This window comes from Saccopteryx bilineata, chromosome 4 (genome assembly GCF_036850765.1).
Source record: "Saccopteryx bilineata isolate mSacBil1 chromosome 4, mSacBil1_pri_phased_curated, whole genome shotgun sequence".
In the NCBI taxonomy this organism is placed as follows: Eukaryota; Metazoa; Chordata; class Mammalia; order Chiroptera; family Emballonuridae; genus Saccopteryx; species Saccopteryx bilineata.
Window position 1 is genome coordinate 204,185,052 of NC_089493.1, and position 23,742 is coordinate 204,208,793.

Below are 23,742 nucleotides of genomic sequence, written 5' to 3' on the forward strand. Positions count from 1 at the left end.
CAGATGCAATGTAGTACCCAGACAAAGAATTCTAAGCAATTATATGAAGAAGGTTCTCTGAATTAAATATGTATGGCCACATATTGAAGCTAATGTAGCCTGGAAAGTTCATCAGAACACAATCTGTTCAAAATAAAGTCTTTTTTGAAGTACTTAAGGGTTCTTCTATGGTAGTGGTGGGCATTTGGTTCTCCTAAATTCAAAAACACCTTGCTTAAAAATTCATCAAGCTGGGGGTGGGAGTGGGGAGTAAAGAGGGACAAGTATTTGGTGATGGAGAATGGTTTGACTTTGGGTGATGGGCACACAACACAATCAACAGTTCAAATGCTATAGAGATATTTACCTGAAATCTATGTACTCTTATCAATTAATGTCACCCTGTTAAATTTAATTTTCTAAATAATTTTGAAAAATAATCTGAAAATAAAATAAAGGTTCTTCAACCATTCCTTATGGACCAGGCTTCTACCAAGTAATTATTCAAGCATTTGAATGTATGCAGAGCTACTGTTTCAAGAAAAATCCTGGCCCAGCTTATAAGTCCTCTCATAGCACAGCCCCATTACAACAGAACTAAAAGGCTCCTTAACTTTCAGTCAAATACTATACTCTCCTTTACATGGTTGTACCTATTATGCATATGAACTGTTCTAGTTCAGTAATAGAGAATCTGTGGCCTTCAAGTGTCTACTGGAAAACTCAATTTTATCTTCCATATAGCTCCCATTATTTGAGAAAACTGATATTCATGAGCACTGACCTAGAATTCACCATTCACTCCTCAAGATACTCTAATTTTTTTTATAAATTTTTATTAATGTTAATGGGATGACATTAATAATTCAGGGTACATATATTCAAAGAAAACATATCTAGGTTATCTTGTCATTAAATTATGTTGCATACCCCTCACCCAGAGTCAGATTGTCCTCCGTCACCCTCTGTCTAGTTTTCTCTGTGCCCCTCCCCCTCCCCCTAACTCTCTCCCTCCCTCCCTCCCTCCTGCGTCCTCCCTCCCCCCACCCCTGGTAACCACCACTCTCTTGTCCATGTCTCTTAGTCTCGTTTTTATGTTCCACCAATGTATGGAATCATGTAGTTCTTGTTTTTTTCTGATTTACTTATTTCACTCTGTATAATGTTATCAAGATCCCACCATTTTGCTGTAAATGATCTGATGTCATCATTTCTTATGGCTGAGTAGTATTCCATAGTGTATATGTGCCACATCTTCTTTATCCAGTCTTCTATTGAAGGTTTTTTTGGTTGTTTCCATGTCTTGGCCACTGTGAACAGTGCTGCAATGAACATGGGGCTACATGTGTCTTTACGTATCAATGATTCTGAGGTTTTGGGGTATATACCCAGTAGAGGGATTGCTGGGTCATAAGGTAGTTCTATTTTCAGTTTTTTGAGGAACCACCATACTTTCCTCCATATGGTTGTACTATTTTACAGTTCCACCAACAGTGAATGAGGGTTCCTTTTTCTCCACAGCCTCTCCAACATTTGCTATTACCCGTCTTGTTGATAATAGCTAATCTAACAGGGGTGAGTTGGTATCAAGATACTCTAATTTTAACTATCAGAAAGTTATTGTCTTTTTCCCCACCCCAGAAAGCCATTTTCATAGGAGTTAATGATCTTTCATCAGAAAGAGTCACATGGGTTACTTTTTATAAAATTGTTATTCAAAAAAATTCAGCCCAATATCCTTTGTTTAGGAAACAAATTCTTCCAGGAATTCCTGGTCAAGGAAAAGTTAGCTCAACCTTAGAGAAAGAGTGTACCTATTTCTACCAAAAAACTCATACTACTAGTTTCCTTGCTTCTAGAACACAGACGTAAGTGCTGAGCTTAATTTTTTTTTTGCCAGGCATGAAATTATATTATCTATTTTTTATATCCTGCATATTTTTATTAATTTATCTTTTTCTTTTAATCTGTTTTAAAATTTGAGGTCAACCATATTTGTGCTTTTATGGTAAGTTATCCAAACATAATATCTTACACAGAATTTATTGTTAATTTATGTGTCTTTCTTATGACATGGGCAGGAACAGGGGTAGTCAACCTTTTTATACCTACCAACCACTTTTGTATCTCTGTTAGTAGTAAAATTTTCTTACTTCCCACCAATTCCACAGTAATGGTGATTTATAAAGTAGGGAAGTAACTTTACTTTATAAAATTTATAAAGCAGAGTTACAGCACATTAAAGTATATAATAATAATTATTTACCAAGTACTTTATGTCAGATTTTCGCTAAGTTTGGCAGAATAAATCTTTATAAAACAACTTACTATAGTTAAATCTATCTTTTTATTTATACTTTGGTTGCTCTGCTACTGCCCACCATGAAAGCTGGAATGCCCACTAGTGGGTGGTAGGGACCAGGTTGACTACCACTGGGCTAGAAGAAGGGCGAAATGCTTTTCTCTTCTGAGTTTCAGCAAGGTCATATTAAATGAGAAGTTTGAAGGAGAAAACATTGTTCTTATCCTTGAAAATTCTATGGTCTGGGCCCTGGTCAATTGGCTCAGTGGCAGAATGTTGATCTGGTGTGTGGAAATACCTGGTTCAATTAATTCCCAGTCAGGAGAGGCGACCATCTGCTTCTCCCCCTCTCCTCTCCCCCTTCTCTCCCTATTCTCCTCCCATAGCCAATGGCTCGATTGGTTCAAGCATGGTCCCAGGCACTGAGGATAGCTCGGTTGGTCCAAGCACATCAGCCTTAATCACTGAAAATGGCTTGGTACTTGAGCCATCAGCCCCAGATGGGGTTGCCGGGTGAATCCTGGTTGGGACTCATGCGGAAGTCTGTCTCTATATCTTCCCTACTCTCACCTAAAAAATAAAAAAGGATCCTATGGTCTGACTGAGAGCATGAAAGTTTCATACATGAAACAATAAAATCAAGAGCATATGATCAAGTGCCAGAACATATGAAAACATGAGAACTAAGGGAAGAGAAGGTGCTGGAAGGGTCACAGACATTTTCAAGGAAGACCAGAAAGAGGCTTACCTTTGATTTGAAGGGAAAAAAAATTATAGTTGATAGAGAAGATGAAAGAGGGAAGATGAATCAGAGATACAAATAATCATTAGAAACTATAGCCCTTTGATTAAAATAAGAATTTATGAATATTGATACAAATAAATAAATAGAAGAAGAAACTCTTCCTTATAGCAGAGTAACAATTAATCATAAATAAAAGGAATAATGGAGTTAGAAAAATTATTAGTTGAGCTAGGGGTGCTCTCCCTATCTCTTTAATAATCCTTTCCCCTCTTTAATGAGCCTCTTCAGCCTCAAAAAGCCATTGACTGGCCTCAAGCCATTCTCTATCCCAGTGGTAAATCTTTTATCCAGGCACTCACATCTAATTAAAAAGTTTGAAAATACCCTCTAAAATATGTGCATTTCCTAATTTTTCACATGATATATAAATATCCTTTACTAAATTAACAGAGAATATAAAACAACAGGAAATGAATGAAATATTTTAAATAATTATTTTATTATATAGAAAAGCTTTGAAATATTGTTTATTTATATATTGGCAAGGGCCATGTGACTAATATACTTTACTATTAAAATATATATATTGGATCAACCTTGGTAAAACAACGATTTGAAGGCCTAAATGTAGGTTTGTTTTATGTTGAGACTGGTTTGAATGGCTGTGATAGCTGAGGAAACCACCTGTCCCTGACACTGCAATCTAAGGGGGAAAAGTGCACGCTACAGCTGTGCCCTCTGCATCTTGACACCTCTTCCTGTATCTTGACACCACGTCCTCGTCCCAATCAATACCTACATGAAGGTATCCATTGAAGTGCTTCCACTAATATTTCATGTTCTCTTGTTTATCAGTTGTTATTATAAGCTACATGGAAAGTATTGCATTTTTATATTTTAAATAAATGGATGTGAATTCCACTGAAACTCTTCATTTGGAAAATTTTTAGACAAGTTAAAGAAAACTTAACTTCTGCATATATGAAAGTTTTACTAGGTGATACATATCACTTTGGCCAGAAAATCTAATAATAATGCCAACATTTCCAAACCATCTTTCCAACATGCTCTTTCTTCCCAACAGAACCATTTCTCTCTCTCTCTCTCTCTCTCTCTCTCTCTCTCTCTCTCTCTCACACACACACACACACACAAAGAGGCAGTTATTTCTCACTTATTGTAATATCACCTTTACTTTAAAAGTCTAGACTGCATCTATTTTTAAAATATGTATCTGCTATGTAGAAATGAATGGCAACTGTTTGCATTTTGGTGACAAAGGTCACCAAATTTGGGACACTGTCTTTTTGTAAATAAAACAAAACAAAAAAACACTTTAAGTTTTATAACTCTTCTAATTATTATAATGAGATAACCAACAAATCTCCTTGCAACACAACAATCTCAAGGTCTCTTCCTCTCCCTTTCATCACCAATTATATTACTAAAGCCCTGGTTCTATAAAATGAGTCACAGAGCAATATCCTATAGCACGTGATGCACAATATGAAATGACATACTGAAGACAAAAGAAAAAGTGAGGACATTTCCATTGCAGAGTTCTCACCTCTCCTTTAGTCGCTTGGAATCATATTTAATACTACCCACATCAAAGGTGAGGGCTATTTATAAACACTAGGAAAGCTTAATTTTGTTCTTACACTTTTTAGATAAAAATAGAAAGTTCTAATGTTGTCTTCTGACTCCCCAAATGGGTCATCTTGCATCTTTAGTCCTCAGCCCTCCAAAACCATTCCTTTCTTACCATCCCCATGCTGCAAAACTGCTTCTCACTCAATCCTCTCCTCTACCCTCCATCCCACAAGAAATGCTCCACGTTATTAGTAATGTCAGCTGCTGACAAAGCAGTGTCATTAAAACACAGAAAAACCCTCAGGATCTTTGGATTTGTGACTCCATTTTGAATACTACTCACATTGCAAGCTGTCCTTTCCTCCCTAAGCACTGATTCCTACATTCACAGACACGTTTAACCTGAGCATATGTGATATACTTCAGGGGACGGCCTTTATTTTTTGTATTCTGCTCTGTTTGCTGGCTCCCCAACCTTCCACATTGTCGTTTTTGCCCCAAATATTTCTCTGTGTCAACAATGCCTAATACATGGGAATTTTTCATGTTACTCCTCAGAGGGAAGTTTCCTTGACTTAAAAAAATTCATAGAATCAGCTTCCTAGGGAAGCCCTTTTTTCTTTTCATTCCTCAGGGGACAAAAACCTGGTTTCTGACACCTGATTCCATCTTGAACTCACACTGCATGAATCCCATTTTGCAAACCATTGCATAATACTTTGTTCATAACCCAGAATAATGTCTTTTCCACTCACTCTGGTAACTTTTTGCTTAAGGGAAATTGTTTTCCACAGTTAACATTTAATAAGAAACTAGCATATTACAAACTTTGCCCAGTTTTTTTAAAAGAACTTATGACAAGGGTATGTTGCTTTTTTTTTTTTTTTAATTCTTGGAATGTCTAAGAAGTAAAATTGCAGAAAATCTGGTAATTTATTCTAAAATGCAGGCCACATCAAACCAATCAAATATAAATGAGCAAATAAGTTATTAAAATATTAAAAGTACATTCTCCTTAATGACCTAAAAGTGTTATAAGGATGTAAGCCCTCCTCTTAAGATATTGCCACTTGCCCAAATTTCCATCTGCTGATAACCTCTTACCTGGACAGCCTCACGGCCCCTCACTCACTCACTCCTGCCTTGTCTCTGCTCTTTGCACAGCCTCCTAACTCTTCCATCTCGATCACATTTTGTCCCTTTACTTGGCTTTCCTCTTCTTCATGGCACTGATTACTCTCAAACACTGTTTGTGAATTTTCCGCCTGCCCCACCAGAATGTGGCTCCACGAGGGCAGGGACTTTGTTTTGATTTAATATCATAAATAAATAAACAAATAAATAAATGAAAAAGGACCACAAGCCAGGTGAGGGGAATACAGGTGAAGGTCTTGGTCCCGTTCAGGATCACCCAGATGCTGTTCTTTGATACAAAGGGTACCATTTACTAAACACCATTTGTTTAATAACTTTTCACATATTAGTTCAATCTTCATCACAACCCTAGCAGGTAGGTACTATTAATATTCCCGTTCTGCACATCAGGAAATAGAAACTTAAGTAACTGGCAGGTAAGTCACATGGTTAGAAAATGACAGAGCCACGATGCGAATCCAGAAGCCATATGTTCAAGATAAAGATGTCATCAATGTTAATCACATCCTGGAAGTACGCCAACCACAATGGAACTGCTCTAACAAGCTGAAAGGGAGCTCACTCTAAGGAGCTAGCAGTAGGGCGTTGTGAAGGGGAAGAAAACTAATTGCACCGCAATTCAGCGCATATGAGTGTTGGGAGGTGCTTTTCTTACTGCATGCCAGGTAGATCCTGCAGTGAGCTCCGATTTCTCCAGGAGGACCACATCTTTCATCCCTGCCTTGGCGAGGTGATAAGCCAGACTCACACCAACACAGCCACCTCCAACAATCACTGCCTCTGCTCTGTCTTTCCATCTTGTTTCTGCAGATAAGGGTGGGTTGTCCTTTCTGAAAGACAATTTAAAAAAAATGATAGTTCTACTAGGCTATGATAGCTAAAGTGGTTTTGTTTGTTTATTGTTTGTTTTTTTAAAGCATCGAAAGCCTAACTTAGGCAACCTGGTGGGGTAGGGAGGAGGAGGCATTTGAGCCCCAGTCCATATCATTCTGGCCCATTGTAGATAAGCAATACAGTTAAAGAATTGAACAGGTGACTTTTTTAAAAGAGAATTTAGAGAATAATCTTTCTTAATAAATTTATGAAATAGTTATAATAATTTTATTCCACAAAAGCCATATCCATGAAGTTTAATGTCTATAAATCTTGTATCACCTCCCTCCACTGTTTCCCAGGTTAAAGAGAGCCAGATGAACTAAAACGTTCTTTCTCATGTAACTTCCTCTCACCCTGTACATGCCTCTCTAATTATAACTACTGCTCAGTGGTTTCATATATTTATTTGCATGACTGTCTTCCCAGCTGGATCGTGAGCTTCTCCAACACATAGTGTGAAAAAAGCAATATATGGTATGGCCCTGGCCTGGGGCTCAGTGGATAAAGCGTCCTCTCTGCGCACGAAGTCAGGGCTCCATTCCAGCGCAGGCACGTCCCAGGAGCAGCCAACTAGTACACAACCAGGTGGAACAACAAGTTGACCTCTCTTTCTCCTCCCCTCCCCTCCCCTTCTCTCCCCTTTCCCTCTCTCCCTTCCTCTCTCTTTATCAGTTGGTGGTGGTGGTGGGGGGAGACAATGTGTAAGTAAGCCAAAAAAACAAAACATATATACATTTGTGTTTGTAGACACAATAGATCCTCCTTGGGTACATACAAAAGGCACTGTAACAGGTGACTGGGAAGGAGGGTTGGAGTTGAAGCAACTTTTCACTGGGAACTCCTTTATACTGTATCACTTCATGAGGTTGTGCACGGAAAAGAAAACGTAAATGAAGAAGAAAGCCAAATGCTCATTTCTCACAGCACCCCCAATACCCAGTCCGCCTTGGCCCCTCATTCCCACCCTGCTGCCACCTGGATTTGGGCCTCTGACCCGGCGGTGGTTTCCACTCACCCTTGGCGGCCACTGACGGAGCGCAGGTGGCCAGGGGAGCCAGGCAGCGGGAGGCCCCGCAGGGGGAGGCCCAGCAGCCGCTGCGCACCCCGGCGGAACATGGCGAAGCAAGCGCACAAACAACAGCTCGGACAACTGCGCCGAGGCGCGGGCAGCCGGGGGCCACAGGGCCCTCCCCCGGGGGAGGGGCGGGTCCGGGACAGGCAGGCGCGCTTCCTGCCACCCGGCCCCGGCAAGAGCGCGCCGCCGCTATGGCACCCACCGGAGGCCTCGGGGCTCAGAGGGTGAGTTTCCCAAAATCCGCAGCTCCTCGGCTACTCGATCAGCCCTCTGGGCTGCGCGCTCCTGGCGCCGGAGTCCAGTCTCGCCGGAGCCACTGCCCAGCTCCGCGGCCAGGGCACGGCCTCTGGATGGCTCTGGGCCTCGGTTCATCGGATTGCCAGGCGGATGGCGGTATATCTTGGGGTGAGGATAGGATAATAAGCCTAGGTACCATTTATTGAGCCCTGACTGGAGGCTGGCTCTGCACACAGTGCATTACGCAAATTATCTCTTTGTCTTCACAAGTGTCCCCATTTTACAGTTGAGGAAACGGAGGCCCTCATAGACGACCAGCGCAGAATGGAGCGGGATTTGAGCCTCCGGACTCAGAGGTCACATTTCCATTTTCTCCCCTCAGCCGACCCGCACCAACTGTGTCCCGGGTCTCCTGCTCCAGAGTCCCGTTCCCTCTGGTTTCGGGAAGGGCCACAGCCTGGCTATCACTGTAGCTGGCTAGCCTGAAGCCAGTCCTGGCTCGATCAGTGCCAGACCCGCGGCGGAGAGTGGAGGGGAGGGTGCATGAGGACCCCTCCGCTTCATCCCACCTGGCAGTCCCTATCTCCCTCCGGGCTTTTTCTGTCGCCCCGTTACCATTAGGGTCGCCAGCTGTTGGTTTTGTTCACCCATTTCCACACTCACTGTGGGAAGAAGGGGTGACAAAATAAAATTAGGAAGGACATGAACTTGGACACAGAACATATCCAGGACCCCTCAAAGCAACCCACTTGTGCCCCCAAATTTGTGAGATGGTGGGGAAGAACGGGGAAATACAGACTTGAAAATGTGCACCACTGACTTATATCATATATCCTAAAGTTAAGAACAATCAAGATACCCTACAGTAGTGGGCTCCCTAAATAAATTAAGGTTCATCTCGTAATAATTTGTTAGCCCATTAAGATGCTAAGTGTGGAAGCAGGCAAAGTGCTTTGGCAATCCTAACTTAGGAAGGGAGGAGATACATTACAGACTGATCGCAACTACACATATAAAAATATTTATATACACACAATAATGGTAATTGATACATAAGATGAGGAATATGGGTTTAAAAACTTAAAACATTTTGGATATATTTTTCTGATTATAAGTAAAATATGGGCATTGACGGAAACGGGCATAATAAAGGCAGCAAGAAGCACAGAACACTGTGCTGATTTTTTCTCAAAACTTTGTCTCATACTATGTTCACTTTTACAGTTTTGTTTTTTTTAAGTTTTGAAAATACGCTTGTAATGCTGGTGGGTGAGGCCAAGCTGGTTCACATTAAATTCAGGCAGACAGTAGAGGAAGTAAGGAGTCAGAAAACATCAGGCCATACCCGTTTATTGGAGGCTCTCAGAGACAGGCGAGTGAATAAACAAAGGAAAACCACTTTCCCAGTGGAGGGCAAGGGATCAGGAAAACCTCCCCTCTCAGTGGCCAGTGGCGGCTGAGGTAATCAGGGAACTGCACCTTGCAGTGGCAGGAGAGCAATCTGGGAGAATCACCACTGAGGGAAAGCACCCAGAGTTTTCATAGAAGCACACACGTGGCTTTATGCCACGTGCTTATGCATTAACTGTGCAAAGAGCTTGCAGCTGGGAAACCAGCGAGCAAGCCTAACGCAGCTGTTTGCCCCACAATGCTGTTCTGTTCAATTTCTTCCTGGCCTCTCTTCTTGCAGAACCAAGCTTATGATATACTAATCCATGTCAATGTGTACTTGGGAGTTAAAATTAAAGTGTTGAAAGGAAGGAGTTGATCTCACCTCTCGACTCAGCTAATAGGTGCATTTAAAGAGTTTAATTGCCACAGAGGACACCTCCAATTGCTTCTTTAATCCAAAAGAGCTGTACCAGGGCAATTTTCAGGCATATGGAGAGATACTTTAGGCAGCTGGATCTCTGGCTGCCTCCTGCCACAGGGTGAAGTTGGTAGACTCCTTTGTGTGTGAATAAAAGTGCCCTGAAGCCAGATCTTAACTCCAGAAGACCAGATATGGATACCTGCATGGAGGGGGCATAACTGTCTCTCAGAGCACACTCTCAGATCCCAGGTAGATTCACTGCGAAACTGAAAGGGGGACTGGAATGAAAATATAAATGTAGGCCTCACCTGTGGTGGCGCAGTGGATAAAGGGTCGACCTGGAAATGCTGAGGTCGCCGGTTCAAAACCCTGGGCTTGCATGGTCAAGGCACATATGGGAGTTGATGCTTCCAGCTCCTCCCCCCTGTCTCTCTCTCTCCTCTCTCTCTTCTCTCTAAAAATGAATAAACTAAAAAACAATTAAATTAAAAAAAATAAAATTAAAAAAAAAAAAAAGAAAATATAAATGTACCACGAGTTAGTTTACAGTGTTCTTTATTTCACATAGACCCGTCATTCTAGAGCTGTCTTTAAATCATACTGATATAGTAATTAATTAAGGTGGTAAATGCAGCAGTGAAGGAGGGGCTAAAAGATACCCTGAATTTGAATCTTAACAACTTCGTTATTTTGCTAATGACTGTTTAGAAAACTGGCACATTTAAAATGTTGGACAAACACCTAAATAACAGATAAAAATATCTTACCTTTATTTGGTATCATCAAGACACTGTCAAAAGATGTACTATAATTTTCTTAAAACCCTAGCTAATTTTCCATTAAAGAATATACCGTATTTTTCGCTCCATAAGACGTACTTTTTCCCCCAAAAGTGGAGGAAAAAGACAGTATTTTTTATGGAGTGAAAAATACAGTATTTTTTTTTCTTTTCTCCTGATGACAAAGCTTGTAGCTTATGTGAGACATGTTACATTTTCAAAAGTCTTGTCTGCCTGTGAACTCTGACTAGTTTATTAAAGACTTCTCCTTTGTTAGGTGCTGTAGGAGTTGACGAGGTGTGTCAGCTGAGCCACAACATCTCACAGCCACACGGAAAAGACAGGGCAGGAAGCAGACAGTGCAGCAGGTGATGGGTGTGGAAATGAAGGGAGCTTGGACTTACACAGGATACAGAGGAAGAGGCAATCACAGATAAGAGTAGGTCAGGCCAGACTTTGCTCTGGCAGCATTGCAAGACAGAATATGTGCTGGAGGGAACTGAGAGCATTTCAGTAACCTGGGGGGGGGGGGTGAGGATGGTGGGGAGCATATACAAGAGTGTTAAATACATGCACTTTGTTTGGATGTGGGAGGTGAGATATTAACTGTGACACCTAAATTTTATACCAATGTTTTTTTCCCACTAAAATTCTTTGATGTATACTATTAAAGTTGAGTCTTAACATAATTAATTGAAGTGTGTTAGATTTTCAAGGTGAGATTTTTATACGGGTAACTATACATCTAATTTTATATATCCCTCCGCAGCATTCACTTTTTACGTTGTCTTGCGATGATTTGTTGACCCACTGGCCTTCCACAAGGTAGCCGGTCTTTTTCTCGATTTAATGTGTATTGCTGTTGCCTAGAGCTCTACCTGGCATGTGGGAAGGTCTCATTGAAAGTTTAAAGCTTAAGTCCTTATTTATGTTTCAAAAGAACAAACAAAAAGAACAAATTATATTTTTGGAGGTAGTAGAGAGTAGATGAGAATCATGGCAAATCTTCACATTTCTTCCAAATCCAGCTAAAATCCGTCTTTAGATATGAAATATAGAAAAAGAACTGGAGTCAGGAGCACTGTCGGTCAAACAGTGTTTGTGGCCAACACAGCAGGGCTGCACTGCACCTCCTTCCACAGGAGAGTGGATAGTGTGGATATGACAGCCTGGTACTTAGCCTGACTGACGAGATGCTGCAACTTGGGCTTTTCTCCCCAGTGTATGCGATGCTCTGTGTCCAGCTGCGGGCAGGGCTGAAGTGAACTGGCCTTGTATTTTCACTAACACATCATATCTTCAATTACTGTAGCCTATACTGTACAAGAGGGCTCGGGATCACCCTGGGGTGTTTGCAGTTTGTCAGAGGGTGGTCAGGGAAGACCTTGCTGAAAAGATAACACTTGACCAAAGACCTGAAGGATGTGAGAGAGTGAGCCATGCACGTATCTGAGGGAGGTGTGTTTTGGACATGGCAACCATTACCTTTGGATAACTGCTCTGGATACAAACTTTTACTCAAGTTATGAGGAGGCTGAAAAGTGGTAAATAGAAAAAGACTTGGAATTTAGAAGATCTGAAGCCTTTGTTACTAACTTAACTCTGTGATCTTGGGCAAGTCACATAGCCTCTCTGAACCTCAGTTTCCTTGTTTTTAAAATGTCCTGCCTAACTCAAAGAGTTGTTGGGAGTACCAAATGATAAAAGGTATATAAACATGATGGAAGACGTAGAGCATAATTATCAAGTATTGTGTTCATTAGGATTATGTTCAGTGGTTTACACAAAAAAAGAGGTTTATTTTTCTTGCCGAATACTCAGAGATGCCATCCAGACAGAAGGCAGCTGTTATCCTTCTGCTCTGCTCACCTTAGCATGTGTGTGTCAATGGCGTGGCCACAGGATGACTGCTCGATCTCCAGGGCTTATGCTGACACTCCAGTCAGAAAGGAAAAAAGTGTCAAGATGGAAGGGAGTGGGCATCTCTATCAGGAAAGCAAAACTTGTCCAGAAACCTTCAGCAGACCTCCGGCTATGTCACCTATTGGTCAGCACTGTGTCAAAGGGCCATTCCCAGCAGCAAGGGACCCTGAGATTATTTTTAAGTTGAAAACATTGTCTCCCCGAACAAAACGCATTAGCAAGGAAGAGGAGAGAAAACACTAATTAGGCAACTACCAATACAGTGTGTTCGTAAAGTCATGGTCACAGGAAAGCAACAAAAGATGATAAAAATGTGAAATCTGCACCAAATGAAAGGAAAACTCTCCCAGTTCCATACCTATTCAGTGCAGTTCAATGTGGGCTCACACACAGATATTTTAGGGCTCCTTAGGTAGCTATCCCGTATAGCCTCTACAGACTCGTCACTGACTGATGGCCTACCAGAATGGGGTTTCTCCACCAAACTGCCGGTTTCCTTCAACTGTTTATCCCACCGAGTAATGTTATTCCTATGTGGTGGTGCTTCATTATAAATGTGCCGATATTCATGTTGCACTTTGGTCACAGATTCAAATTTAGCAAGCCACAGAACACACTGAACTTTCCTCTGTACTGTCCACATCTCGACTGGCATGACCGTGGGCTGCTCCGCTGTATACACGGTGTTACGTCATCATCTGCACATGCACATATGCTGCCACATCATCCTACAGAAACTGGGAGGGTTTTCCTTTTATTTGGTGCAGATTTCACTTTTCTATCATCTTTTGTTGCTTTCCTGTGACCCATCAAAAGTGCACCATGACTTTACGAACACAATGTATATGCCACAAACATTGAAAACCCAAAATAACTACTATGGAAACACCACTTCCATTATATTATGACATAGATTAAATGTTAGGAAAAAAATAGTCACAGCCTTTGCACAAAACCAGTACAGGGATTACCCAAGAAATAATAGTGTATTCAATTGTTCTGGAACAGTGCTAGACACTGATGCCTTTAACGGAACAGGAGCTATAGGAACAACATACTGCCTTTCCGAAAATTAGAAACTACTTTTTAGAGTTAAAAAAAAAAAAGAGAGTGATTTTTCTTTCTTTCTTTCAGGGTATTTTAGAGCGTCTGGATAGTGGGGAGGTTGTGGTTGGAGATGGCAGTTTTCTCATAACCCTGGAGAAGAGGGGCTATGTGAAAGCAGGGCTCTGGACTCCAGAAGCCGTGGTAGAACATCCAAATGCAGGTCAGTGCCAACATCTCTAAGAGTGTTTACCTGGGTAACAGTGTATGTACATATGATTGAGAGAAGATAAAAAAAATAGTGTGTGTCTTCTAAGGACCGTTTCACTTATAAAAATTGCCAAGGTGTGGATAGTGGCAGTACATGGGCTGAAAGAAAATGGTCTCCTTCTCCTTCTCTCCTTCTTTCTCTCTTCCCCCCACCAGGCACACACACTTGCGTCTTCATATATAGGGAATGCCAAAATATGCATCTTTATTTACTTATTTATTTAAGTGAGAGGAGGGAGAGAGGAGAGAAAGAGAGAGAGAGAGAGAGAGAGAGAGAGACTCACCCGCATGTGTCCTGACTGGGATCTACCCAGCAACTCCCATCTGGAGTCAATGTTCTGCCTACCTGGGGCCATGCTTGCAAATGAGCTATTTTTAGTGCCTGAGGTGGAGGCTGTATGGAGCCATCCTCAGTGCCCAAGGCCAACATGCTTGAATCAATCAATCCCTGGCTACGGGAGAAAAAATGAGAGAGAGAGAAAGAGAGAGAGAGAAGGGGGAGGGGCAGGAGAGGGGAAGCAGATGGTCACTTCTCCTATGTGCCTTTACAGAAATCAAACTTGGGACTTCCACATGCCAGGTCGATGTTCTACCACTGAGCCAATCAGCCAGGGCCCAAAATATACATCTTAATATTTTTTTCATGAATTCAAGAGTTTCCTTGGCATAGTAAAACTGTTACTGCTTCAGATTCATCCTTCTAGCTAATTTGTACATTATAACAGTGTGTTTGGTAAGGATGATTAATGGTATCCACCAATTTAACATAGCACAGACAATAGACAGCTAGCTAGGTTCTGTTGCAGAGAGGCAGGGGTGAAGAAATAAACATACTTTTCCTCATTCTACATTGAGGGCACCACAGTGCTGACTGTAAGTAGAATAGTTAGATTCTTCCTGACACTGGAAATTGAACAAGCCCTCTTTAGACCAAGAGACCAAGAGCAACTGGCCTACCAAGCTTAAATCTCTGCACGAGACTTCACCAGGCTGTAAGGCCATCAGCAGGATGATATGAGGCTACTCTCAACAGCCCTGATTTGGTATGGACTCTGCCATGTCCTGTCCTTGACTTTTACTGACCTTACTCAGCAATTTTTTAGACGAGTACTAGGTTTGAAAGTGTGTCTGACTGAAAGAGATGTGTGTGGGTGAGCTGCCGCTGCTGCTGCAAATGACAGTTTCTGTGATTTTTTAATATTTTAATTTCAATTTAAAAAACAACTACTCTGTAGTTCGTCAGCTTCACATGGAGTTCTTGAGAGCAGGAGCAAATGTCATGCAGACTTTCACCTTTTCTGCCAGTGAAGAAAACATGGAAAGCCAGGTAAAGAGTGGTGCCATATGACTAGGGGACAGAGTGGGAGGTGAGTGGGCAGGGATCACATATAATAAAAATAACCTCTTGATGAGAAGCTATGGAATCGACCTGATGTGTTATAATACTTTATTACAAACTCCACATAAAATATATTAAGTAATTGTTATGTAGATGTATACACACTAAACGAATAAGCTTTTCCTATTTAGGGGAAGGAAGGGCATAGAACTGGGAAAGGACAGGCCACTGGAAGGGCATGGCCGTTTTCCTGTACTATTTTTTTTATAGAGAAAAAACACTGTATAGATGCTCTTTTTACCTTCTCATTTCACTTCTTCTTTTCTGACCTGCCCATCTGGAGACACGGTGGTCCTAAGGGAACACAGCACTGGCCTAGGAATGAGAACTGGGTTGAATACCCAGCTTTGCCACCTATTGGCTCTGTAATTTTGTGCAAGACACTTAATGGCATGGAGCATTATTTTTCTCTGTAAAATGGAAATAATGTATGCTTAATCGCCTGGAGTGGTTGGAAAAGGTGAAAATGGTGAAGCATATAGAATATTGTGAGATATTCTGTAAATGTAAAGTGTTAATACTTATATATGGTAAGGCCCAACCAACACTTGAGTGCCTGTTATGTGCACTCCCTTAAAGATCGTACAAAGGCATACAGCCCATTCTGAAGTGGCTCAGGGTCAAGTATGGGAGGCAAACAAATATGCTAAACTCCAATGTGGTAAGTACAGTAATGGAAATGCAAGCTCATCGGTGGTAGAGGAGGTGGTACCCAACTCTGCTGGTCTTCTTGAATTGCAGTTAAAACCAGTGACTTCTACTCATCTTACTTGCTCATTTCCCCCTTTGTTATCAGTTGTATTTTACCTTTAAAATGCCAGGCTCACCATCTTGATTCTTGCTCTTTATCCTCAGTGGGAAGATGTAAACGAAGCTGCCTGTAACCTCGCCAGAGAAGTGGCTGGCCAAGGTGATGCTTTGGTAGCTGGTGGGATCTGCCAGACATCAATATATAAACACCACAAGGATGAAGCAAGAGTTAAAAAACTGTTTAGACTACAACTAGAGGTTTTTGTCAGGAAAAATGTGGACTTCTTGATTGCAGAGGTAAGCATAGTGTTATAGGGGGAGTGTCAAACCTATTGGCAAGTATAAATGAGTAGTCTTCACTGTTCATGATGGTATTGGATTGCCTTATGCCCTCATTTCCTCTCTGCAGATGGTCAAAGGTTTATTTAAATGCACTATAGCCAACATCCTCTCACTTGTATGCTAGATTCTCTGTGAGGCCCAAGGACAGACCTAATAAGAGGCCCAGCTGCAGCCTTTGGTTCTCTAAGGTCAGGGTGGTTGCAGCATCTGACTCTCGCGGGGACACTACAACCTGGGGTCAGAGAAAGGGGGCAGTGATTCAGGGAGTATTTTTCCCCAGGGGAGAGGCAGGGCTAGAAGGAGCTGTGTGTATGGACTAGAGCCACGAGGGAGCAAAGCCACGGGGTAGGTGGGTGTTCAGACTCCGCCAGGCCCACCGATAACCCTCAGTTCCAAGGAGTTCCTTGCCCTCCTCCACCCTTGTTCACTCTTACCTCTCTCTTTTCATTCAAACTGTAAGACGAGAGCAGTATTTTGAAGAATGAGACAGAATTGGCCATTGACTGAACATGAAGGCCAAAAATACTCTTTGCTCCACCTCCAAAAATTAAAAAACCTTCATGCACCAATTCCCATTGCAATTGCTAGAGTCAAGTCCTCAAATAAAGTTTTACCCCAACAAGGACAATAGCCTAACAGCTGCTATTTCCCCAATTGCTCTGTTGAAGTTATTGTAAACCTTGCTTCTTCAACCTTCCCAAGACTCAGAGCCTTTTACAGTGTACCCACCTGGAAACAGTCCTTCGCACAGTGCAGACTCCAGCCCGAATGCTCTCCACATGATGGGAACACCAGTCTGTTTTATAAGAGCCTCTCTTGTGTCTCTCTGTCGTTCCTTACACACTGCGTCTGCAGAATGTTTCGAGGTGAAAAAGGAAGAAGCAGAGAGATTTCTGCTAGCTTTTCTTCACTAAAAGCCAGTTTTTCAACTGTGGCACTTATGGGGGTTCCTGAGAAGCAGTCCTGCAAGTGTCATAAATACACCAGACAATGTGTCCTGTCCACCATTCACCAAGAAACGCAGTAGCTATCCCTCCCACTCTGTGCCTCAATGTTCTCATCTGGGGAAATAGTCATATTTCTATGTCTACTTTATACAACACTTATGAATATCTACAAGTGAATATAAAAGCACTTTGAAGTAGTGTAAAGCATAACAAACTATTCATTATTAACCCAGTTCCATAAAAGATGAGTCCAAAGTTTATTAACTTTAGCTTCTTCAAAATTATGATTTTAAGCATTCAACTACTTTAAAAACCTTTGTGTTTTTTAGATCTATATGAATGAAAATCCATATACAGGGTAGGGCAAAAGTAGGTTTACAGTTGTGAGTACGTGAAACAGTTTAATTATTGTCTTATTATTTAACATTACATTACTTCCAGAGGAACAGCTGTGAGCGTGCTTTGCCCACCCTGCATGGTGAAGGGCTCCTCAGAAAGGTGCTCATCAGTCAGGCTGGCAGAGACACATTCTTTAGCAAGTTGTATTGTATACTCAGTTGTTTTTATAACTGTTCTGCAACAATTGCCTTCTATCACCAAAAGCAGCTTTATATTTGGACCAACAGAAATGACATTTCTCTTAGTATTTTGAGCATGCTGAAGAAGCGGTGTGGGCTGTAGAAGTCTTGAAGGAGTCCGGGAAACCTGTGGCAGCTACTATGTGCATCGGCCCCGAGGGTGACAAGCATGGCATCACACCTGGAGAATGTGCTGTGAAGCTGGTGAAAGCAGGTCACTGGGACTCAGAGTGTGATTAACAGCTCAGTTGTTTTTTATGACATTTATCAGAGTCTGCTTAATATTTTCAGAGCAGGTCCGAAATAAAAGAATGAGCTGGAATTAGTTTCCTCATCCATAAAACTTGGGAGGTAGCAGGGGATAGCTGACCTCTAAGGCACCTTCTAACTATTAAAAAATAAAATAAAATAAGAAAAAGAATAAAATGTAACAGTTTTTTCTTTCTTTATTTCTTTGCATAGGGGCTTCCGTCGTTGGCGTGAACTGCCGCTTTGGGCCCAGGACCAGCCTGAGGACGATGCAGCTCATGAAGGCAGGGGTGCAGGCCGCCGGGCTGCGGGCACACCTGATGGTGCAGGCCCTGGGCTTCCACACGCCCGACTGCGGCCCGGGCGGGTTTGTGGACCTCCCGGAGTATCCCTTTGGTAAGCTCAGCGCATGTGAGAGGTCCTTGTGATTTTTAGTTGTGACAAAACTGGAAACAGGTAAAATGCACACCTATGTATAAGACAAAAACTTTCGATGTTAACCAAAAGTGAGCAATTTAAAGAATGTCTAATCTAAAATTGACAGTTTTTTAATTGGGAAAAAAGCTCATTAGAGCATCTATTATCTGAAAATTGTAACAGAAATGCCATAATTACTGTAATACAGGTCTGGAGCCCAGAGTTGCAACCAGGTGGGATATTCAAAAATATGCCAGAGAGGCCTACAACCTGGGGGTCAGGTTCATCGGCGGGTGCTGTGGATTCGAGCCCTACCACATCAGGGCAATTGCAGAGGAGCTGGCCCCAGAAAGGGGCTTCCTGCCACCAGCTTCAGAAAAGCATGGCAGCTGGGGAAGTGGCCTCAATATGCACACCAAACCCTGGGTCAGAGCCAGGTAAGGATTTTTAAATTAGTAATACTGTTTTCTCAAATCTCACTTTATTATTGTAAATACTAAGCATGCATATAATAATAAAAATTCAGAAAGTATAACTTGTAGAAAGTGAAAAGTAAAAGTTGCTTTCCTCCTGACACCAGTCCCATTCCCAGAGATACCACTATGGGTATTAGATTAAAGCCATTTAAAGTCTTATACATCTACTTCTTGTTTTATCAATTTTTAAAAAGCTTTATGAAAGCTGAGGAATTTAAATCGCATACTCTTCCCCTTTTCCCTGTTCTCCATTTCCCATTTTGATTAATTACATTTATTTTTTCTGTTGATTTTCTTTATAAGTTTGAATTTCATATTTAACTGCTTATTTCTTAATTCATCAAAATGCGGCCCTATCTATTTACTCCACTCTTTATAAAATAAGAATTGATTCCTGCTTCCCTCTACTTCCTCTACCTCACCTACATTTTGGTTTAAATTATACCATTACTTTCATATCATCAAAGTTTATAACCATTGTGTTATGCTCTGTAATTATAGTTGTCTTCTAAGACTTGTAATAAAATATAGATTTATTATAAAAATGTAAAGCTAGTAAATAACATCTACAATATTATTATAATTGTCATAGTAAACAAGCAGGATGCATAAAATACAAATTCAAACACAACTTTATTTTTGTCCCCTTCTGTCTCTCCCAACCTGCTCAGTGGGTGACCTCTTTCCTCTGTCTCTGTTTGAAAATCCTGACATGCCCCAAGACTTCTTTGGGTAGTTAGTCTTAGGTATAGAAAGCCCCACAATCATTTGATTTAGCCAACACAATGTCAATTCAATAATTAAGTGTTCCATTCCATGTGAAATCAAAACATGGAACATGTTTCAAACCTAAAACTTCCTCTTCTTCCCAGAAGACCTCAATAGGTCGGAAACCAGGACAGTCACTGTGATTCTTCTCTTTCTCTGTCTTACGATTCCCACCTTCCCTTCCCAAATTGCTAACCACGATTTCTGACTTCCTAGATTCAAAGTGACAGGAGAAGGGATAGAAAGAGGGGTGAGCTGGCACTACTTGACTGGCACTGTAACAAAAAGATTACCTCCTCTGGACCGGCGGAGCTTCCTGAGTACGGTCACGTTCTTCAGGGGCCTCCACCGGGAACCTTTGCTGTAGTTCTCACGCTTCTCCTCTGACTGCTCTTCCCCCTCAGATCCTAGATTTCTCAGCATGGCACTCCAGATACACCCTCTTTCGGGTCCCATTGTCTTTCCCAGTGATTCTCAGGGCCTGATTTTAAATACCTCCAGATTGGTTCACTCTGTCTCTTATTAGACTCAAAGCTGGCTAGAGGCCGTTTCACCTTTCCTTTATGCAGACAGCCTCTGAGAGGGTGGTCTGCTCCCAGTTTAACTGCACCCTCTTCGTCCCAGTGGAGAGTCTGGTGAATCATCTGACTGGCTCTTGGCCACCTACTTTGAAACTTCTGCAGAGCATCTGTCTTGTTTAACACCTGATATCTAGCTTATCTCAAGGCCTCTAATAAAATTTCCAATCTAATGTCTTGGTAATGATTTTCTAAACATTATTCACTGAGAACCAAGTCGTAAGCATGGAACTATAGAGAAAGAGATATAATCCTATTTTACAGAACCTGAGCCACTTGTAGTAAAATGTTCCAAGCATCAAAGTCAGAGTGATTTCTCCTCTTATATTTCATATGTAATATCAATGCATATCATATTTAATTTACTTCATACTTGGACTGACTTTCTTTGTACTACATTTGGTTTTCTAGAAATTTCTCATTAACTTCCTGTTTCATTGTTAAAAGAGGAATAACAGTTCTTTACCTTCTCTAATGTCTTCTTATTAAATTATACTATTGGTTATATTCAGTCCACTTCAGCAATGATGATGTTGGGGCAGAGCTGGAATTACAGTTCTGTTTACATCTCTGATTTTCTCTCTCTTCAGTACAATGTCATTTTTCATCTTCCAAAAACGAGTCCAAATCTCCGCTGTCTCTTACTATTCAGTGCTAGTATACATTTAATCCATTTTGTACTTATTTCATTGGGATTTAGAACAATATTCACTTTTGAACTGGAACACTTTTCTTAATGTAAATTTATTTAGATTGTAAAAGTAGAGAAGAAATCATTTAGCCAAACATTTCTTTTGGGAGATCTGGATATTTATTAGAGAAGATGGTTTTTATGTGTCATACTTAGAAAAAAGTGCTAAATATAATTAAAAGGAGGAAAAGGCATACCTTGGTGATAATTAAAATACTTCAAATAAGTGAGAAACAACTTATTTTCATTATCATTGTCTAGAGAACCTTAAAATGCATTAGCCACTACAGATAAAGAATTACTCTCTAGAGTAAAGCCAGACATTCCTTGAACCCTGAACTCCCAAACATACCGATGTTTGCAGATGTTTGTGATTGCACAGAAACCTGTATGTACCCAGATTTCTGACATTTTCATCATCCCAACACATTGATTTATTCATTGTTTCATAAGTGAAAGGGGGAAAAATGTGAAAATATATTTTTAAAAATCTTCTTTCTTTGTCTAAAAACAAGAAACAAATACGGACAAAATTATTTGTGTTCTGTTTTTAGTTACTTTGTAAAGAATTATACTTTGTCTCATTATGTGAAAAACCATCTTCATATACTTGTTATTACATTAAAATACTGGGTGGGACAAAAATAACCCTGCTAGAAATTCCAGAATGAATACAAGTCTATAAAACTCGAACACATCGTCTTTTTCTGACAGGTGGTATGAAACCTAAAGGCTGTTACTGAGGATAGAGACTTGAGAAAGACCCCTGGCATGGATGGCTGGAAACATGGTTGTTCTGTATGACAGAAATTCTACTTTAGCTTGATCATCCACCTAACTATGTATATTTGATAGATATATTAGATACCAATATTTAAGTTAATTAACTATATATTTTTTAAAACACAGGGCTAGAAGGGAGTATTGGGAACAAATGCTGCCGGCTTCAGGCAGACCTTTCTGTCCTTCGCTGTCAAAGTCAGACGTCTAAGAAGTAGTGAAAACACCAAAATAATAAATCAGAAAGAAATCCTCCTCAAGCCATATCTGGACTCCTTCCCCGCTATTACCCTCAGCCACCCTGATATTTCCAGCCGCTGAATAGCTAACATGATGCAGCCCCCTCAGTTAAAGCCAACATACGAGCATTGCACTCGCGCTGTGGGTAAGCCCGGGGTGGGCGCTGCAGCCAAGGCCGAGGCCGTGAGAAACACTGCTTTGTTTGCAGTATTTACTGTCCAGTGATACTCCAGAACATTGTTTTGAAGGTTATCAGGAACACCAAAATTTGTCTTTGGGATGAACTAGAGATTAAAAAACAACCAGAAGTCTCTGAGCACTGACCTAGTGATTAGCTAGGTGCCTGAGGAAGACAGGGTGGCATCTTAAACTAGGGCACTGAGCCTGTTTTTCTTACATGATTTGTACAACAATTTCAAAGGCAATCCCAAAGGAAATGAAGCAAAAACCCTTTTGAACAATGGAAGGATTGCTGAGACAAATGTATAACCTTCCAAATGAATTGCTTTCAAAGATGATTTTCCTTAAAGGTGTTAGGCTCTATAATTTTTTGATGTGTCTTTATAATCACAAGTAGCTAGATTATAAATGATTTAGGGACAAGACCCATGTGATGTACTTATATTTCTCCTTATATTATTTAGCATTGTGCTAAGCGTAACAATAGTGTTCAAGGAAATATTGTTTAAAATAAATAACAGTTTTAGAAGATCTTTTTAAAAGTCAGAGTTTACATCTATCTTGGTCTAATATTTTCTTGATTTACCTTTGTATTATATTCTATGTACTGATTTCTCTCTGTTGATCAAAATAATGTACCCATTTGTGACAATAAACATAAAAATTTATCTTTTGTAGTGCTGGAATGTTTTAAACTTTATGGATATTCTTTGAAATAATAATAATCAACATTTATTATTTATGTTCCAGGCTGTTACTTTTTTTTTTCTCTCTCTCTCTGTGAGAGTAGATGCTCACACAACAGCTTGCTTAGTAGGTAAAAATTATGTAAAAGGGCAAAGAGCAAGAGCCAAGAAGCTACATCAGGAGGGGGAGCCATCCTTCACTCTGAATCCCTTCCTTGTGTCTATAGTAGCACAAACGGAAACCTTCATCCAGTTTTATACCATAGAGTTTAGAAGTGGTGTAATAAGGCCTGACCTGTGGTGGCGCAGTGGATAATACATCAACCTGGAATACTGAGGTTATCAGTTTGAATCCCTGGGCTTACCAGGTCAAGGCACATATGGGAGTTGATGCTTCCTGCTCCTCCCTTCCCTCTCCCTCCCTCTCTCTCTCTCTCTCTCTCTTTCTCTCTCTCTCTATGTCTCCTTTAAAAAAATGAATAAGTAAATAAAAATGATTTTAAAAAAAGAAGTGGTGTAATGAATAAACATGAATTATATATGGTAGGTGATAAGGAATTATTTTTAAATCTAGGTCTCTTGGTTACACACACACACACACACACACACACACACACACACACGGAAAATCATTTAAGGTCCATATTAGCTAAGATCAACTCATTTAGATTTTTAGAAAGAGTCAAATCATCAACTTTTCAGATTGACAATTGTGATATATACCAAAAAATATTTTAAATGTTCTCTAGAGTTTGTTAGTCATAGGATTGAAAAATGTTGATAGGAAAATTATTTGAGGGGGTTGAGGAAAATGGCGACAGAGTAGATGGACATTACAACTCTCACCTTCCAGAACCAAAGTGGATTACA

General features: G+C 40.7%; 2 protein-coding genes across 4 annotated transcripts in view; one reads left to right on the plus strand and one right to left on the minus strand.

Moving 5' to 3' along the window:
- The window catches only part of DMGDH (dimethylglycine dehydrogenase), a 79,311-nt gene extending 71,512 nt beyond the window's left edge, over positions 1 to 7,799 (minus strand). For both annotated transcript variants that reach the window (XM_066273636.1, XM_066273635.1), the window contains exons 1-2: positions 7,666 to 7,799; positions 6,430 to 6,604 (exon numbers count right to left, since the gene is read on the minus strand). In XM_066273636.1, coding sequence (XP_066129733.1) covers positions 6,430 to 6,604; positions 7,666 to 7,766 — 276 coding nt within the window. In that variant the 5' untranslated portion in view covers positions 7,767 to 7,799. The remainder of the gene's footprint in view (positions 1 to 6,429; positions 6,605 to 7,665) is intronic.
- A 21-nt stretch (positions 7,800 to 7,820) lies between these two features.
- BHMT2 (betaine--homocysteine S-methyltransferase 2) lies at positions 7,821 to 22,930 on the plus strand. Of its 2 annotated transcripts, none has more exons than XM_066273641.1 (8): positions 7,821 to 7,949; positions 13,612 to 13,744; positions 15,027 to 15,118; positions 16,046 to 16,237; positions 17,874 to 18,021; positions 18,270 to 18,452; positions 18,682 to 18,910; positions 21,896 to 22,930. In XM_066273641.1, the coding sequence occupies exons 1-8, from the start codon at positions 7,917 to 7,919 to the stop codon at positions 21,975 to 21,977; spliced, it is 1,092 nt and encodes a 363-aa protein (XP_066129738.1). In that variant the 5' UTR covers positions 7,821 to 7,916; the 3' UTR covers positions 21,978 to 22,930. The 2 variants fall into 2 exon arrangements, with proteins under 2 accessions (XP_066129738.1, XP_066129737.1); XM_066273640.1 differs by lacking the exon at positions 21,896 to 22,930 and adding an exon at positions 21,701 to 21,889.
- Positions 22,931 to 23,742: the final 812 nt, after the last annotated feature.

What these genes read in the sequence shown, in the direction of transcription:
- BHMT2 (XM_066273641.1), top strand. Translation starts at nt 7,917, where the DNA reads ATGGCACCCACCGGAGGCCTCGGGGCTCAGAGG. An exon ending in GGTAGAACATCCAAATGCAG is followed by an intron (nt 13,745 to 15,026) that starts GTCAGTGCCAAC and finishes ACTACTCTGTAG; the next exon opens with TTCGTCAGCTTCACATGGAG. An exon ending in TGTGAAGCTGGTGAAAGCAG is followed by an intron (nt 18,022 to 18,269) that starts GTCACTGGGACT and finishes TTCTTTGCATAG; the next exon opens with GGGCTTCCGTCGTTGGCGTG.